The sequence below is a fragment of the Manacus candei genome, unplaced genomic scaffold, assembly GCF_025592945.1.
Source record: "Manacus candei isolate 608988 ecotype Guabito, Panama unplaced genomic scaffold, ASM2559294v1 h1tg000095l, whole genome shotgun sequence".
NCBI classification, from domain to species: domain Eukaryota; kingdom Metazoa; phylum Chordata; class Aves; order Passeriformes; family Pipridae; genus Manacus; species Manacus candei.
The window spans coordinates 3,366,568-3,384,526 of NW_026138143.1; the positions used below are offsets into that span (position 1 = coordinate 3,366,568).

Sequence of the window (17,959 nt, forward strand, 5' to 3'; positions counted from 1 at the left end):
TAACACTAAAATGGCTAGAAGAGCATAACAGGAGAAAGAACTGTCTGCCTTTTCACAGTTGAATCTTAGGAGTAACTTGGTAGAGCAGGCAAGAGATATGCCAGTATAGACCAGTGTGAGAGGAGAATTAGATCCAGTGTAAGCACTGATGTGTTGCTAGGCAAATATGATGTCATTTTTCTTTTTTCATTCTGCCTTATAAATATAATAAAAAAATGTGGAGGAAGAACTGTTTCCTCAATGCCAATTTTTGATCATCAGGAAGGATGATTCAGCATTTCATCATCAGTAATAAAAGCACAAAGCTGCTGAAGTCAATATTGGTTTGAGCATGTGTAATTGAGAAGAAACTATAACTGAAAAAGTCCCCCCAGCACACTAATCCAAGTGCAACCACACAGGAAAAAGAAACAAAACAAACAGGGATGTGTTCTTCTAGTAAATTCTGTGTTTGCTAGGAAAAAAGACCCCAGAAAAGAGGCTAGATGTCTGCATGTACCATGAGAGGGCTAAAAGGGACCAGGTAGGCAAGAAGCAGGGAGCAGTCAGTGACCCCACTCCACGGAAGTCCCTGGGGCACACCCTACACTCAACCCCATTCACTCTCCATCTCTCCAGTAGTCTCAATAAGAAGGTGGGGAGGTTCCCTATCCTAGAAGAAGCACAGAAGTGAAACATCTGAGCCTGGCTCACTGCAACCACCCACAGCTACTTCAGCCTGCCTTATCTGGCTTGGAAGTGCTTCAGGCACCTCTTCCCCTGAAAGTGGTCCTGTCAAACCTGGGATTTTGTCACCAACTTGATGAAACCTTCCCTGAAGTGCTTCTTTCAGACATAGTGTTTCACCGGGTGAATCCAGCAACATGTACACAGCACTGACTACTCAAATAACAAAGAGCTACATGAGTACTTTCAGATGTAGGATCCTTCTGACTAATATTCCTATCATGTCTGACTAATGAAGGCTGGTTAAAATGTCAAGAGTTTTTTAGGGGTTTTTTTACTACCTTATTTCTTACTCACTCCCACAGTGGATGATAATGAACTGACATGTTGTTTATTCATTTCATTTATACAGTCCTATGGGGATAAAAGAGTTGCTGCAGCATCACTTCTTCTGCATAGTTTAGGAAGTGTTACGGTTGTATGAATAAGAGTGACTGTTCCTGCCTGGAAGCAAACAGACTTGGGTCTGTCATTTAAGAGTAGGTTCACACTGAAGATAATGCAGAAATACTGTTGGTCAAGTAGGAGAAGTCTGCTTCTGTCAGGCAAAATTTCTCCTGTAACTCCCCTACCTGTAACACAGAACTTTTCCGCTGCCAGTGAAGGAGAGCAGGATCAGACTCGTGGCATCCTCACTGCTCCACTTAGGGACACAAAAGGAGCCCTTTCTGCACCTCCTGAGCACTGGCCCAGGATGGTGAAAGTAACAATCCCTGGGCACAATTGTCAATATTGGTTTGAGCACCTGTAATTGTAAAGAAACTGTAATCAAAAAAATCCTCACAGTGCACTAATCCAAGTGCAACCATGCAGGAAAAAGAAACCAAACAAACAGGGATATGTTTGCCCATGGGTGGACAATGGCAAAGGAGCTGGTTTAGCCCTTGCTGCCCCTGGAGATACCTCTCACCCATGAAACCTGGCCTCCACTGATGGCCAAACTCCCCAGGGCAGCTCCAGAGCCTGGGTGCTCCACAGGAGCACAGCCTTGCACAACTCTCATATCAAGCCCTTTCAAATTAGCAAAGGGATTTTGCTTGATGTTCACGAGGCAGAGACATTACTGATAAGACTATCATATGGCAGAGCATGATCCAACATATGTGTCTGAAGACAGTAATAGCATGGGAAAGAACCTGGGGGGAAAATGCCTAAAATGGAGAGGCTGTAAAGAAAATGTGTATATAAATGGGAATTTTAAAAAGTAGGTAAGGCAAAGAAAACTGTCAATATTTGCTCTACAGCAACTGACCCCATCAGTTCTTTCAGGTCATTTGTTTAAATGCATGGAAACTATTGATTGTGTCTAATTAAATCATTTCCATGCATTTCACAGGGATAAATGCTAAGCATGGATTGCGCTGTAAGGCTTGTAAGATGAGCATCCATCACAAGTGTGCAGACAGTATTGGACAGCAACGCTGCATGGGAAAGCTGGTAAGTGAGCAGCTCAAGGCAGAAAGAGAAGTGGAAGGCACCAGCTTGTGCTGGAGCCACTTACTTTGTGTGCCTGACCCCCAGCTGGCATTTGGCTGGTGCCTTAACAGAACTGACACCAGATCACTTTACTGAGGTGGGAAACATAAAGTCAATTTATCAATTTGGTCAGTTGCTACTACTCAAGAACCCAAACAAAACCAAAACACAAATCTGGTCTGCTTTGTGGATGTGAAAATGCAGTTATAGAATCCAAACTTAGCTAAATAACAGAATTGATTGCTTTGATTTAAACTGCGCTTGCTGCAGTGTAAATTTCTCAAGGTATACTATAAATTAATCAAAATATTTCAATGGAGTTTAACAAATGAAAAATCCTTCAAATTACTTTTTATTGCTTTTTCCACTGTTAGGACTTGAAGAAAAAATATAATTCATCTAAAAAGTAAACCAAAGGGTTTGAAGCAATCTCTAAGCTGGCGGCTGAGAAGAGCAGGAGCCTGCCTCTGTATGGGCACAGCACCTTAGTTCCTGGGTTATCTTCTGAGCAGCAAAATCTCATGACTGACAATGGCAGTACACTGTGTCTGAGACAATTCTAACTCATCTGATTGACTTTTATGGGAATATGGGTCTTTTGGTCACTATTGGAAAAAAGACCATTTGGAATATGAAAACTGAATACATATATTCATGTTTCAGATGTTCTCGGATTTGTTGCAACTGGAAGGCACTTGGGCAAATATGAGCTAAAAGCAAACAGTTTCACTGCATTAAATGATGGAAAAAATGCAAGCATTGACTTGAAAAGGGCTACAAAACCCACCTTTCACTGGAAAAATCTTTGCTCTCCAAGAGTGTTCAGTGAAAGCTATTGTTGTTTATATCCCTGAGGCAAGTCTTTATGTATTTAAACCATAATCATAGTTCTAGCATGAGGCATTCTGGTACTGGAAGCTGATCTGTGAAGAGCTGAACGACCTCATTGCAAGCCTTGGACAAGCCGAATATTACATCAAGTTAATTGATTCATGCATTTCTTGATTCTGGCCTCAGATCTTGTGGTCACTAGTTTACAAAAACAGAAAAATAAAGACCGAATTTATTGGTCAGGAAGTTGTCAGCAAAGTCATAGGAGTTTTGTGAGCTCATGCTGCATCTGAATCTAGCTTGGAGGTAAACCAAGGCTGAAGAATCTGGAATGTATTCCTCTAAGAAACCAAGTTTGGCAGTCCACTCACTCCTTCTCAGCCTATACTGCAGCTCATTAGCTGAAGAACTAGTTGTCTGTCAGGTTTTGATGTATACTGAACATGGGATATGGAAAATATGCATATCTCTGTTAATCTTTTCCACTTTTCACTGTGACTAGAAATTCTCACAGCCTGGAGACATTAGAAACCTAAGAGATCATTTGTGAATCTTTAATGCCTTGAAAGGCATTTGCAAAGATGCTAGCACCTTCATTTTGAGTACTAATCAAATGATTAGTACTGAGTTAAGATATTAAATAGAGAGTCAACAGGAAATGTTTAACCTTCTAAGAATGTTTTTTAGAGTGGTATAGGGCACCATTATTTGCCATATTGTGGTATTCTTTAATGGTATAGCTTGAATTGTTATAGTACATTTCTCTAAAAGTGTACATTGAGGGGATATCTGGTGACAACTTGGAGAGTTTTTTGAACTTACAAGACAAAAAAAAGCAGTGAAAGCTGCAGACACTATGCAGCAAAATTTAGAAAAACCTATAGAAAGGCTCTAAATTTTTTGGGTTTCACAAGTGTATATATGAGAGCATGAGGATTTGGAGGTAGGGTGGGGAAGGGTAGTCAGATGTATAACAAATACAAAACAATGCCAATTCATGTTATATAAGAAGATAGGGAGAGGAAAACTTCCCAGAACCCCTGATGATTCAGCACTTCTGCTGCAATTGATTAGTGCTGCTTTTGTGTAAGACAAAAAAAAAGGGGAGCTGAAAATTAGCCCTCCTTCCACATAAATACAGAAAATTGTTTTTTTCCAGGAGAAAAATCAAATAGACCCCTATCTCTAAACCCTACACTGACTGAACGACAGGAGGCAAATTTCCAGGCTCGTCACACTGTTACACAAAAGCTGAGGCTATTTCTATTAAATCAATCAAAGCAGCAATGCCCTTCACTTGTTTTTGCTTTTTCTCCCTCCAGCCAAAGGGATTTCGACGGTACTACAGCTCACCACTACTCATTCATGAACAGTTTGGCTGCATCAAAGAAGTGATGCCGATTGGTAGGTTTTGATTGCTTTTCCATTCAGTCTTCCTTTGGCAGTGCTCTGCAACAGCAGCGGCAGATTTCCGGCCATGGTATTTACCCTCAGCAGCCTTCCAGCTCCTTTCGGTGACTGCATGTCCTTCTGCCATCTCAGGAAAGGACCACTTCAAAGATACAAAGCTGGAAGAGGAGAGGGTGTGTTTGTTGTGTGTTTCACTCAATATATATACCCCATATACATACCTCTTAGCAATTACCCTGTTTATAGTAATAACTACCTGAGATCAAGGTAGGAACTTAGAAGTGAAGAAACACTTGAATACAGAGGTGAAGGTCTGAGCTAGGAAGAAATAGAGAAAAGACAGAGATCAAGACAGCAGGAGACATTCAAATTACTGGTTTGTCTTTTGAGGGATGTCACTAGGTTACTGTCTTTTTTCATGCACACTTCTTGCTTTCCTCATATTTTTCCTTATTGATCATCTCTACAGATTTTATGAGTATTTAAAAGACCATTTTCTGCTCACTGTAATACCATATTCCCAAAAAAAAAAATCGAAATGGAGAAGTTAAATTTATTCAGGAAAATATTTTTCCCTGCTGGTACTCTAACCAGGCAAATCTGGAAGCGCAAAAAAATGAAAACCAAAAGTAGGCAGTCAGTTTAAAATTACTTGTCTGAGGACATCTGCATTGTTATTTTCAGCAGTTAAAAAAAATGAGTTGCAAGGATTTCATCAAAGCTTCTCTTTCCAAAAAATATTCATTATTTTTATCAGAAGAAACATTTTGAACAAACTCTAACTAACAAATGAGAAGCACTTTGCTCTACTCAAAATCCAAAATATTTTGTATTTTCTCAGTTCTTTGGCTAAAATTTCCCTCCTTCTGCATAATGCTTCCAATGTACTGTATTTTACATGTCTACTACCTTGTATCACAAGGGAGGTTGAGGGCTAATAATGCAGTACGTAAAAGAGAGTCTGAACTGAGATTGCTTCTGCCCATTGAAGACATCCATTTTTTTCCATGGGAAATGACTTTTGTGGCCAGCTATGAGGAAGAATGGGAGTGAGAACTGAACAGATATATGTCAGTGGGGTGCTGGCCTTTCTGGCAACACCTAGACTGAGCTGAAAAACCTGCAGCACACCCTCAAAATCAGGTATCTTCTCATGCCTGCCTCCAGAGCCCATAAAGCTCCACAGTGGGGATGTCAGGACCTTTCAGGGAAGGTCCAGACCATCCTGTTTACATGCAATAGCCAAGCAGGAGCACTGGGAGGGTAGATGGATAAAGACAACAACCCACTCATACGACAAGGATGCTCAGGTACAATACAGAGCTTTTTCCTTCAAGCTTCTACTGTTGAGAGCAACACAAGAGGTCAATGGTAGAAATAAACATGAACTCAAAACTCCCGGTACTTTGTCTTCCTTACCTCAGCATAGGCAGCACCAGTGATGACTAGAGAAGAATGGCAGATGAAGAGAGACAAGACAATGGCCAAGAACTGAAAAGCCTGTATGAGGGGAGAATAATCTTTTTGGGAGTAGAGAGGCAGCAGAAAATTGCTAGGAAAGGCCAGTTCCATTAAGTTTATCAAACACTTTTTATCAGGATAGTCTTTCAACTTGTGTCTAAGCACACATCCCAACATGCTGGTAGAGGCAGATGTTCCTCCAAGTGAAGCAGGAACATGATCAGAAATATCTTCAAGGTACTGATGCATGTTTTGCTCCTTCTGTTGCAGCCTGTGGAAATAAGGTTGACCCTGTGTATGAAACTCTCCGTTTTGGGACTTCTTTAGCCCAGAAAACCAAAAAGGGAAGTTCTGGGAGCGGGTCTGACTCTCCCAACAGAAACTCTGTAAGTATACCACATCTTTCTTCTATTATCGTTCAGAGGAACAACAGACATTCATTCACGTGAGCTCGTATCAGAGCTCCCAAAACTTTCAGAGTTTCAATATTTCAAACTGAACTAAAAATACTGTAAAAAAAAATTTTAAAACTCTTACTCTCCGCTTCCAAATTGAGACCAGAAAATACATTATTTTTGCAAACTCGAATTTTAAGAATCTTTTAGATGAATCTTGAGAAAAAGAGAAAAATAATAATTAAATGAATAAACAATTTTTATTGGATTGGAAAAGGAAATATTATTCTTTTTATTTTGCAAATCCATGTAGATGTGTAACAGACATATTTAACTGTCATGCTGGAGTAGATGCATACTGCCTTTTGCTGATGGTGGGCATTTACCCTTCATACAGGTGAAAACAATGGGTTGAAGTCCTCAGAATATAGATTTAAAAGTGCAAGATCCAGAGAACAAGTTTTTCCCACATTACCTGACAATCTCTTCTGCATTCACCTAAGAATAAAAATCACCAGGCACAGAGACAGGATAAGACTTTGTCTCCAGGCCTTAAAACATACTTATATGTTTAATTCCAAGTTGTGCTAATATCTGTATATGTTTGGTACACAACATTTCCATGGCATTTAAATGTATGCTAACTTATATGGCTGAGCTGTAAGGTCGTAAAAGTGGACTCTAAACAGACATCAATTCATGTCAGATGGGAAAGAAGACAGAAAAATTTAAGCAAGAACTAAGTGAAGTCTGCAAGGGATGTATTAAGGGACATGTCCTCTATCTACTTCTGTTTATGCCTTAAAAGAAATTTGGTAATTTCCGCTCATTTTTAAAACCCAAAGTGACTCTACCACCTGTCGCATTGTGATCACATTTCTTTCTTTCATTTATTTAATTTACTTTGAAATAGTAGTTCTACAAATGTAATTATTGCTTTCTAAATCAATAAGCATTATGTTGAATTATAAATGACAGCTCAAGCATAGAAACCATGAATGCTGTGTCAGCTTACCCGAGGGAGCTGATCATAACTAGGTGGGGTGTGGGTGTAGAATGAGGAATGCAAGTTCATTACAGGAATTTCCCCAGGGTATTGAAGCTGAGAGAGAATATAACATGTGTCAGCATACAGGAAGTAGAAAACGTTAGAGAATTGAATAAACAGATTTTGGAAACCATAAATTTTGCCAACGCAAGCCTGTGGATTGAGACAAGAATAAAACCAGGGCAGACACAACCCTGAAACAAATGATGGGGCCATGGAGCTTTAAAACTGATGGTGACCTGAGAGTAGGCACTGACCAGTGAGTGACCGGAACAGGGATGTGACACAGAGCCCTTAGAAGCACTTGTCTAGTTAATAAAACACAGTGACTAAGATCTTTCACAAGTGATTCTCACTTCTGTGCTGCTCTGCTCCTCTCAATGCAGCTGTGAGGCACACAGCAGCAACGGGGCTCTGCAGCTATGCCATGTCCCAGCCCTGGGAGCTGGAATGTACTTCAGGGTTTTGCCATGTCACCAAACTAGGGATCATGGTGACACCTAGGATACTACTTTGCCTCACAGGTGATGTCCAAGCTGTTAAAGGTCTAACTCTAGGTCAGTGTAGCACAGCTGCTCCTGCTGAAGGTAGTTAAAAGCAAAGGTGACTAGCCTAGGATCTGTGCCTTGCCCCTACAGCCATGAAGCTTCCAGACTGCATGGAATTCATGTCTCTGCACAGAGTAGAGATAATCATCTTCCTCTGAACTAGCCAAGGTATTTTTAACATGACTGAGCAGTGTGGACGTACCCACTGTGATTTTTCAGCCCAGATTCTGCATCCCCCATAAAAGAAAAGGGCCATATGCTCCAGATTTACTACCTACTGCTTGCTTCAAAACTCTGCTTCTGCGACCCACATTTATACAGAAAGGCACTTGAGGTAATGTAAATGTGAATCCGGTTCTTGTTATTTTTTTGTACGTCAGCTCCTATCAAAAGCAGCTTTGTAGCTCTACCATTTCTATTAGAGCATTTGTCATGTAACTCTTGATTAAAAAATAATTAAAGGTAACTGAGGTTACTTCAGGAAGTTTTGGATGAGGTATATCCTGAAGGAACAGTCACTACACATCCCATATGCAGTAAGTACCCAACAAAATATGAAGCTAATCAGCAATTATGAAGCTAGTTACGAAGACTGAGGAACGTTATAGCAATGAGCTGAAAAATATCTGGGACTTACTATTTCAACAAAGCCAGTCTTTCTTTTCTCCATCCAGCAACTAGAAATCCATAGATATGCTCTATACTGACTCCATGTTAACATTGCTATAGCAGTACATTCTCATCCTTGGAAGACCCATTTGGGCAGGCAAGCATGACCTGCTGCAAAAAGCTGAGTCTAAAAAAAAAGGAGTAATAGAGCAGTAAAGCAGAAGGTTCTTAAAATAGCAAGCGAAACAAGATAGCCACAAGATACCTGTGGCACAAATCTACTTTCAACCTCTTTGTTCATTTGTTTCCTGGAATGGAGAAGTATCTAGGAAAATAGTAGATAGGAGAAATAAAATGGTGAAAGTACTTTCTAAAAAAAGCTTTGTTGTCAACACTAGTAAAAGCAAAAAAACCCAACATATAAAATCTATAATGCAATTCAGATTGTGCTCCCTGAACGAAAGCGGTGAATGTTCCTTGTCTTGCTTTTCTTTCTGTGATGCAGGCAAAGGTCTGCAAAGCAATAGAGAGAGCTATGTGCACAGTACAATTGTAAAATGTCATGGAATAATGAAGTTAAATCCTTCATGTGTCTTAAAATCCTGTTAACAAGAAATAAATAAAGCTTAGGACCATGTCAGGATTTATAGTTATTCAGATTAGAGCAAGCACCTGACTCAAGTTCAACGTTTGGGTTTTTTATGGTTATCAAAGATGTGGAGAGTTCAGTAACAGGTTTCGTTAAGGTCAGATTCGGGTAGAGCTGTTTGGAGCAGCTCTTGGCTCCTGTTGGGCTATACAGGGATAAGCTGACTGCCCCACCAAGGAATTTGGTGCCTTATGCAGAGTATACTTCTGAGGCTTAAGATTATGTCATCCCATGTTTTTCTACACCCTAGAACATTGGGTCCCTAATCATGATTGACATTAATGTGGTACAAGTAAGAAATCATAGTAATTCTAACAACAACATTTGGGTTTCATTTTTCCCTAACCATACCAGCCAGATAACTGTTTAAAAAGAAAGTGAGGGCAGATATTTAAAGACCGAATTCATCAACTCCATGGCACTCCAGCCCTTTCTCTTACAGGATTTTAACGGAATTTAAACCACCCTTATATTACAGTTATTTTACTGAATAATATATTCAGGGCTAATATATTAATAGTCAGTAGTTTCAACTAATGTCCAGTCTCCTTGGTAGACAACTATTTAGTATACCTTCAGAATCTGCAAATTCCCTCAAGCCCTTTCTATTTTACACAGAGAACCACATTGCTTAACACAATCCTTTGTTCCTTAACTTTCACTTCATTTTATACTGCAGAAATCTTTTGTACTCCAGATTGCAAATTTGGTCTGGAGTTTTTTTCTGGGCTTTTACTGCTCCCTGTGAAGTAGATATGTGTTGTGCATCACCAGATCCAATGTTTTCTGTGATCCCTTTAGACTAACTTGCTCTGCTCTGATAGCAGCCAAGTAGTGCATTTCCCAAAGACTCTTGCTGTGATTTTATTTCACTTCATTGGTCACTTTTTCTGGCTCATCCCATCTCATTTGCTCTTTCTGTCCCTGCAGACAGCTGACCTGGTAGAAGTTCCGGAGGAAGGCAATAGCTCTGCAGGCACCCTTGACATAAGCAGGAAACGCAGCAACAGTGGTGAGTGCAACCAGACCAGGACAACATCTCCTGGTTTATAGGCCTTTGTACAAACTATTTCAGATGGGAGATTGTGGCATATCCATGTTTTAGCAGCATTCAGGTTTTCAAAGCAGGAGCTGAGTTGATGCAAGTATTTGGGGAATGCTTTTTGCCATTGAGATGAAATTCAAGGCCCAGTTTTCTCAATTTGGTGTGTCCAGAGCTGAAACTGAACAAGGTTCAGTCCCTATTTTCTATTTTCACTTCATGAACATGACTGTAGACTAACCACTTAGCATGCTTCAGTTCCACATTGGCAAACTGGAACAAAAATAATATTTTCTTTCTTTTCCATATATTTGATTTTTCTACATGATTTTGTATACCATAACCTCTTTGGGACAGAAAATTAATCATAAAATATCCATATGTCCATATGTTGTAAAATATGCAACACCATTAATTTTGATTATAATTGCAACTTCTCCGTACAACTATAGTGTGTGCCCACTAATATTAATGGCCCAATTCCTTTGTTTGACTTGAAGTACAGAAGTAATGTTTTTACAACCTTAGCATGATGGGATTTAAAGACCATCATAGCAATCGAGAGCTTAGTAACGAAATCTTAGCCACCAGAAACTGGTGGTTTTGATCCCATTCTTGAATTTGGTCATGGTGAGGGAAGTCATAAACACAAAGGGTTATTGCTAAGTAAAACTTCAAGCCCAAACCATCAGAGTAACTTCTCTAGCAGCAGCTGAAGTCTGTTTTGTTGAATCTCACAAGATGTACACTACATAAACAAGTCACAGTGAGTATAGCTTTTTCTTCATAGCACCCCCCGTGCTACTTACATGCGGCTACCAGTTGATGTAGGTGAAATGCCAGCTTCAGCTGTCCATTCCCATATTATGCTACCTCCTTATTCCTTTCCTCCCTTCTTGGTCCTATCACCTCTTCTCACTGTGTTCAGTTATTTCCTTCCTCTCATTTTGTGAACACCTCCTCTATGTTATCTGATTTCTCCTGAGAAATTTTTTCTCTCTTGCAACTGCAAGTTGACCTAACCTGGTTAAAGATAAAGAATTCAGTCTCCATCACATTGTTTAATCTTGCCCACCTGAGATTAAATTGACCCTGTTTGAGTTTTCAGAAAAATTTTTATTTCTCTGTTAGTCAGTAGTTTCATTTCTGAAACCCAAAGAAACTTTTTTTTCTCTGAGATCTGTATTCACTGAATGCACTGAAAGGCATTCAAGGAACTTACTTAAAGAGATTAGTTTAAAAACTCAGCATGTGTCAAATCTCCAAATAACTTCCGCGGCACATTAACGATTCCTTTGATCAGCACTGCCTTTTTTACAATCCATCCTTCAGAGGCTCAGGGTATAAATTATGCATCAGTCACTCCAAAAATTTCCTCATGGTAGATTTTTAATAAACTGCCTGCACTGTTTGCACAAGCTATGGAAATGGTAAAATCCTTTTCAGAATGTAAAAAACCCTGGTTTTTTTCTTTTTTTTGTCTGCTGCTGCTAGGGCAAACAAATATGAAAATAGATGGATTTCTGTTGTGTGGAGATATGAACTACATGCCTCTATGGCTTTCAGATTCGAGTGCCTCTTATTAATATCCAGAGATCATGAGCTAAACATAGATTAAAAATTTAACAGACTAAATTCAAAATGCTGTTACAGGGTGATTCATGACTCCTTTTCTCTCAGTTGTCCACTGCCTCTTTATCAGGCAGTTCCACATTAACGTCTTGATGACTCAGGTCAATTCCAGTTGGGTTTTTCTGTGTTGGGTTTTTTTTGGTTGGGTTTTTCCCCTCCCCAATTAAAATACTGTCCTCTACAAATATGTATTTAGAAAAATGTACATTTGATACCCTTTGGTAAAAGGAAACAGCAGAAGAGATGCAGCCTGCAGAAGGGTGAAAGGACCCAGTATACGTGCGGCCATGTAATCGCTCCCGTAGACTCCCATGACAACAGCTTCAAGGGGAGATTCTTTCCTTTGGGACCTGGCATACATCCTATGAAGCAAAGCTTCCCAGTTTACAACTGTGAGATGGCATACCTAATTTCTAGCCCTTCAGCCTCCTCTAAGCCAGTTACACTCTTTCACTGCGATGAATTGCCATCTGTAACAGAAGCCTCACAAGCCAAAATGTATTTTAGGTGACATTTATGAGCCTGTGATCAACAGGGATTTGAGCACTTTCCCCTTGAGTCAAAGGGTTTGCCCCTCCTGCAAACCCAGTTTTGGTGAGCATGAGCACTTCTCAACAAGCACAATGATACAGTTCAGCTCCTTCCCCACCTGTTGGGTCAGCTCCACAGTTCACAAGGCTGTCCATAAGTAACTTGCCTTTATTTTCTGTCACTAAGCAGAAATTACTCCAATTACATCCAATTACAATGCTGAAATACTTCCACTTAATTTCCTCCAGTCCAAAATGCTGCTAGTTACCCAACTCAGTATTCATCAGAACACCTTTAATTTGCCTCCCTAACTCCCTTTCCTTTGGATGTGATAAACAAAGCACAGTAATTTGAGAAGGATTTAAATACTGCCAAATTGTAACAGAAGAAGTTTACACCCCTCCATACAGATGTCAGACATACATATACCCCTATATTAAAGATAGAGGAAATTAGGTTTGTTTGTAAGGTTTTCCTCTGGTATTTGTGACAGTCTGCAGGATCAGAGTGCCTTTGCAATAGGACTTGGTGAGAAGCATATTGAGACCCAGCTCAGCTGCAGTCAGGCCACCTGGACACAACTTGTGGCATTTTCAGATTAAATGTGTCAGGTATCAGCTCACATGCTGTCTTCATATTCATGCATTGGACTTTATGATTACAACATTGTCTTACATTTTATCAGAGAATATGTGCTTCTGTGTGCTCATGGATGCATGTCACTCGGTACAAAATATTTCTTATGCATGCTGTGGCTGCCATTTTACTCATCTTCAATCTATTACAAGAACACTGTCTTGTTTGTCAATGTTGAAGTACAACTCTCTACTATCAAAGAACCCTACTGTTTCCCTCATAAAGCTTCTTCACAGAATCTCTGTTAGGTTGTCACAGTGTAGAATAGTCACAGAAATATGTGTTCATAGAAGAAAGGGTGAGCAAGTGAAAGAGCAGAGGAGAAGAATTCAGTGGTTTGGTGTCCCTTGGACCTTCTTTTCCCTGGATGCGTGCAACTGTATGACAGAGAAACAAAAAGAAAATGTGCTCAGTTAGCCTGATACTTATTACCACTTTGGTTATTTTTTCCAAATTGTTGGAGACTATAAAATGGTGGGAGAAGACACTGGCGGTTCTAGATGCTCAAAAACTCCAGCTAGTAAAGTCATATTCAGACTTTATGCAGAAGCAAGAAACACCAGGCAGTTCTTGAAATGTGAAGGTGGAATTCAGTCAATATGATAAAGACACTGTGGTTTTTCTAGCGAGATAACTGAGCACAGCTCATGAATCAATTACAATAGAGAGTAACTGATTAGATATGAGGTATGTTAGGTGCTGTGACTGTTACCTTATTCTAAGAGATTCTGGTTTAGAAACTTAGAAGAAAATTTTCACATGTACAGGTCTGTGTTTCAGTTTACACTTCCTGATCTGAAAACAAATCAGGTACCTCCTGTAAAATCAGAGAGATGCAGCATATCCAGTGTAGCCCAGGCATAGACTACTGGAGAGAGGGATTGAAGAAGACGATCAAATATTTAGAGAAAGAGGACAAAGACGGGAAAGAAAGAGTTTTGCATACAAACCTACCTCAATACTACTCATATATGATCATCAGGTTTTGTAGGTGCTTTTAAATAGAAATACTGGTTATCTGATAATGGAAATGCAGTATTCAATGCGAGAAAAAGGCTGTTGGACTTTAAATAGTAATGCACTTATAGTACCAAGCTTCTATTCCTGGTGCTGTACTTGTGTATATTCATCTGATCAAAATGGTTTATTTGTTACAATTATAAATTCTTGAGGACATTGTGTCATATGCCAGCAAGATACGTGGTTTTGTTCGGAGTGTAGAAGGGTTCAGAGGAGAGCACAAAGAATCAAAGAAAATAAGGGAGAAAGCAAAGAGATCAAAAAAATCAAGGTGATACTGTTTAGGTGAAGAGTCTGAAACTACTCCTAATATGTCATGTGTTTGCTTTATTTCAGTGTTTACATACTCTGAAAATGGCACAGAACACTTTGGAGAAGAACCAAAAAGTATACATTCCCCGGTACGAGCATAAATTTTGTGCAAATGCAATGGGAATGGGAAGTCATAAAGAAGTCTTGGTTTTATAGGTGTCTAAGGACTTTGAGTAGGTCCGATGGGGCACTGATATCTTACTGTCATGTTCTTATACCAATTCTGGGCCACTGGCCACAGCTGGAAGCAATACACAGTACTGGATGGCTTTTCAGTTTACCCTTTGTGGTCGCTTTCATGTTTTCCTGTTTATTGCAAGCTGATATTGTGAATACAAAAGATCCAGCATGTAGGCTGTGTAATTACAATAGAACTGATGTAACATAAAAACCACGGATTTGATTTTGAAAATTATTAGTGTTTATTTTAGCTACCTTTTTTTTTTCCCCCACCAGATTAACAATGGAAAAAGTGAGCAGAAAGAGTAGCCTGTCTTCTCTGTGGAAAGCCCAGCACAGAGAGCTTTCACACATTAAAACCACTTTAAGGAAGTGATTTTTATACCCTGACTTTTGGATCTGTATACTGTATGATTCTAGCTCCATCTTTAATGAGAACTGTATAATAGACACCTTATGTAATGCCAATAATACACTATTGGGCTCATAAGAGTCATACACTACGGAGAGCAAAAGGCAGAGTCGTTTTTAAGATCTCACCCCAGAGACCCACTTGTGCAGATTTTTGCTTATGTTCTTTGGAAGCCTGGAATTTGATCTTGGGGTTCAAATAATCTTATTTCTAAATGAAGATTTTTACTGCCTTAATGGCCTGCAATGTATCTGCTCTATAGTCCTCCATGCTGTGAAAGGAGTGAGATGGTTGTGGCTAATTTATTGTAAGATCAGGTCTTGGTTCCTCTGTGTCTAACAAAGTGAATCAAACTCCTGTACAGAACAGATATTTAAATTTTCTCTTTCTCTTTTTTCTTGAAGGGACCATTTTATAAAAGCACGTTACAAATGAACACCTATGTTGCCTTGTACAAATTTGTACCACAAGAAAATGAAGACTTGGAGATGAGGTAAACCCCAAAATACTTGTTTGTTGATTTGACCCATGAAAACTCATGGTCATATGGTTACATATTACTTTGGGGAAGGAAGGGTTTGTTCTGATATTTTTAATAAACATTTTTATAGAGGTATCCACTTGTAGATATAAAGATATTCTCACCTTTAGAAAAACTGGTGACCAACTGTTTTGGCAAGGACTTAAAACACTGATGTCGCCTCAGGAGCAATATGACTTTCAGATGTAAAATGCTCTGGTTTCTGTTGCTTTGTTTTTCAATCAGAAGTTTTCAAATAGGAATTCCTCATCACTTCTCATGCTAATGCTGACACATTTTACCAGTCCTGTTTGATGCTCCCTCACATTCAGGTTATGTCTGAGAAAAGGGAATGATGTCCAGCTGCTGAACGGCAGTGTTTTCACACAAGGAAGATGTATTCTGAGCTTAGTAAAATAACCTTGTTTATTTTTATTTTTAGCACTTTGTTTCTCAGTTCTGCATCAGTTGCTAGCATTACAAGATCTAATCCAAGCCCATTGAAAGGAAGGGACATCTTTTTTTTTAATGAAATTAGTTTGCTTATGCTACTCACGTTTTGCGTGGTCTTACTAGAGATCTTGTCATGAAACATGTCAGCTCTCTTCAATGCATACACTATATCAAAATAATGATGCACATGCCAGAGAACTTTGGGAATTGCCAGACAAATGCCCCTCGTCAGCATCTCCTTCACTGAAAGCCTTTTTCCTGTTCCCAGCTCTGCCTTCTAATCACTCTAGAATTAAGTGTGGGATGTAGGGAAGAAATTACCAGCTTTTCTATTATTCTGCTTTGCTGGCATTTCCTGCTTGTTAGTTTAGGAATGTTGGCTCTTCAAGAAATAACCACAGTGTACGGTAACCTTTAGTGCAACTTGACAGCTATTCTGCTTGAGGGATTCCACTTTGCATCCTGCTCCTTTAGGAGCGTATTCTAGCTTACGCGTTTCTTCCAAGAAGTAGAACACCACTTGGACAACCCTGCACTGGACTACCATCCTCATCCAGACACAGAAATCCAGAAAACACATCATCCTTGAAAATTCTCCTGTCCCTCATTTTAGGAGAAAAAGGAACCTGTGGTCTGCAGCCTGGACTGTTGCAACTAACAGGCTATGTCTAGAGACACCAGCCAGATTTTAGACTAGCGTTACTCAGCTACAGCAGCATGGTTTGTACCACGGTCAGAAATTCAGAAATTCATGTGTTAACACTGTTTCACAAGGAATGCCAAATACCTGGTAGTGTTGTTTGGTTTTTGCTAAGCCAGGCAGGATTCATCTCAATTGCATGAATTTCCATTTGTCAAACACAGTTGAGGTGCTGGAAGTGGATTTGGCATAGGAATCTTGTCAAGACTGACCAGCACTGTTCTGCGAACCCAGCTCAGTAACCAGCCAGGTACTGATCAGCCCTAACACAACAAAGGCAAGTAGCAGGGGAAGGACCTGAGATGGGAAGAAGAGTTGGGACAGATTTCTGGAGAGCCCAGCTCTGAGGGGATGCAATGAGTGGCAGATTACCACAGTGGAGATGTGAAGCCCAGACTTCAGTAGCAATAAGTACTTACCACAACCCTGATTTCTTCCTCAACATAAGGAGCACCCATTAAGGCTTTCCAGTTCTCTGGAATAAGTATAGTGGGACATTGCAGTAATACACTTGTAGAACAGGACAGAATAGAATAGAATAGAATAGAATAGAATAGAATAGAATAGAATAGAATAGAATAGAATAGAATAGAATAGAATAGAATAGAATAGTTGGAAGGAACCTACATGACAGCCTATCTTGCCACCTCCTGAAATATAGATCACTGAGGTAGAGTAGATAACTTATCCAGGGTTGTAATTTACAGAAGAAAAAGATGAGACCTGAGGGTGATTTCAACCCGTAGTAAGCACCAAGCAGGTTACCCCCTTTCAGGGACTAGCAGCCTAAATCTAGGCAGCAACAGTAATATAGGTCCAGCTGGGATTTCTATTTTGAATCCTTTTTTGGAGTTTAGAGACATCTACATTAACTCTCTCCTAAAAAAAAGCTGGAAAGCAAAATCAGCAGGTCTGCAATCTAAAAATCTCGGTGCTCAGACCAGTGACATGGAGAGATTTTAGGTTCAGTTGCCATCTTTCTCTGACAGTCAAATATCTTCATATTTTCTAGGTCATTTTTCTAACAACCAGGCTGAAGAGTACTGGGTGGATGGGGCTCTCTAAATCTTAAATGTGTTCTTCCTTGCAGTGTAAGAGCTCCAATGGTGTTACAGTCTATTCACTTTGAAGTCATGGGTTCCCTTAAAACTTTTTTGAGTGTTTTGTATTAAATATTAACTGTGATAAAAGATTCATGTCCTTTCCCATGGCAAAAAAAAATTTCACCATTGGGATACCAAGTTATCCATTTTCCCTAACTTCCTTTCTCACCTCAACAACATTTAATTGTTCCAAACACATTGAAACAGGTTCTCGAAGAGGGCTTGAGGAAAATCTTCAAGTACCTTTTGGTGAAAGTTGAAAAAC

The 17,959-nt window shown here is 39.6% G+C and overlaps 1 protein-coding gene across 1 annotated transcript in view; it reads left to right on the plus strand.

The window, feature by feature from the left end:
- The window catches only part of STAC (SH3 and cysteine rich domain), a 73,872-nt gene that overhangs the window by 43,393 nt on the left and 12,520 nt on the right, over positions 1-17,959 (plus strand). Inside the window, exons 3-8 of the mRNA XM_051768595.1 lie at positions 2,063-2,163; positions 4,356-4,437; positions 6,175-6,290; positions 10,084-10,165; positions 14,351-14,415; positions 15,323-15,411. Of these exons, the coding sequence (XP_051624555.1) occupies positions 2,063-2,163; positions 4,356-4,437; positions 6,175-6,290; positions 10,084-10,165; positions 14,351-14,415; positions 15,323-15,411 (535 nt within the window). The remainder of the gene's footprint in view (positions 1-2,062; positions 2,164-4,355; positions 4,438-6,174; positions 6,291-10,083; positions 10,166-14,350; positions 14,416-15,322; positions 15,412-17,959) is intronic.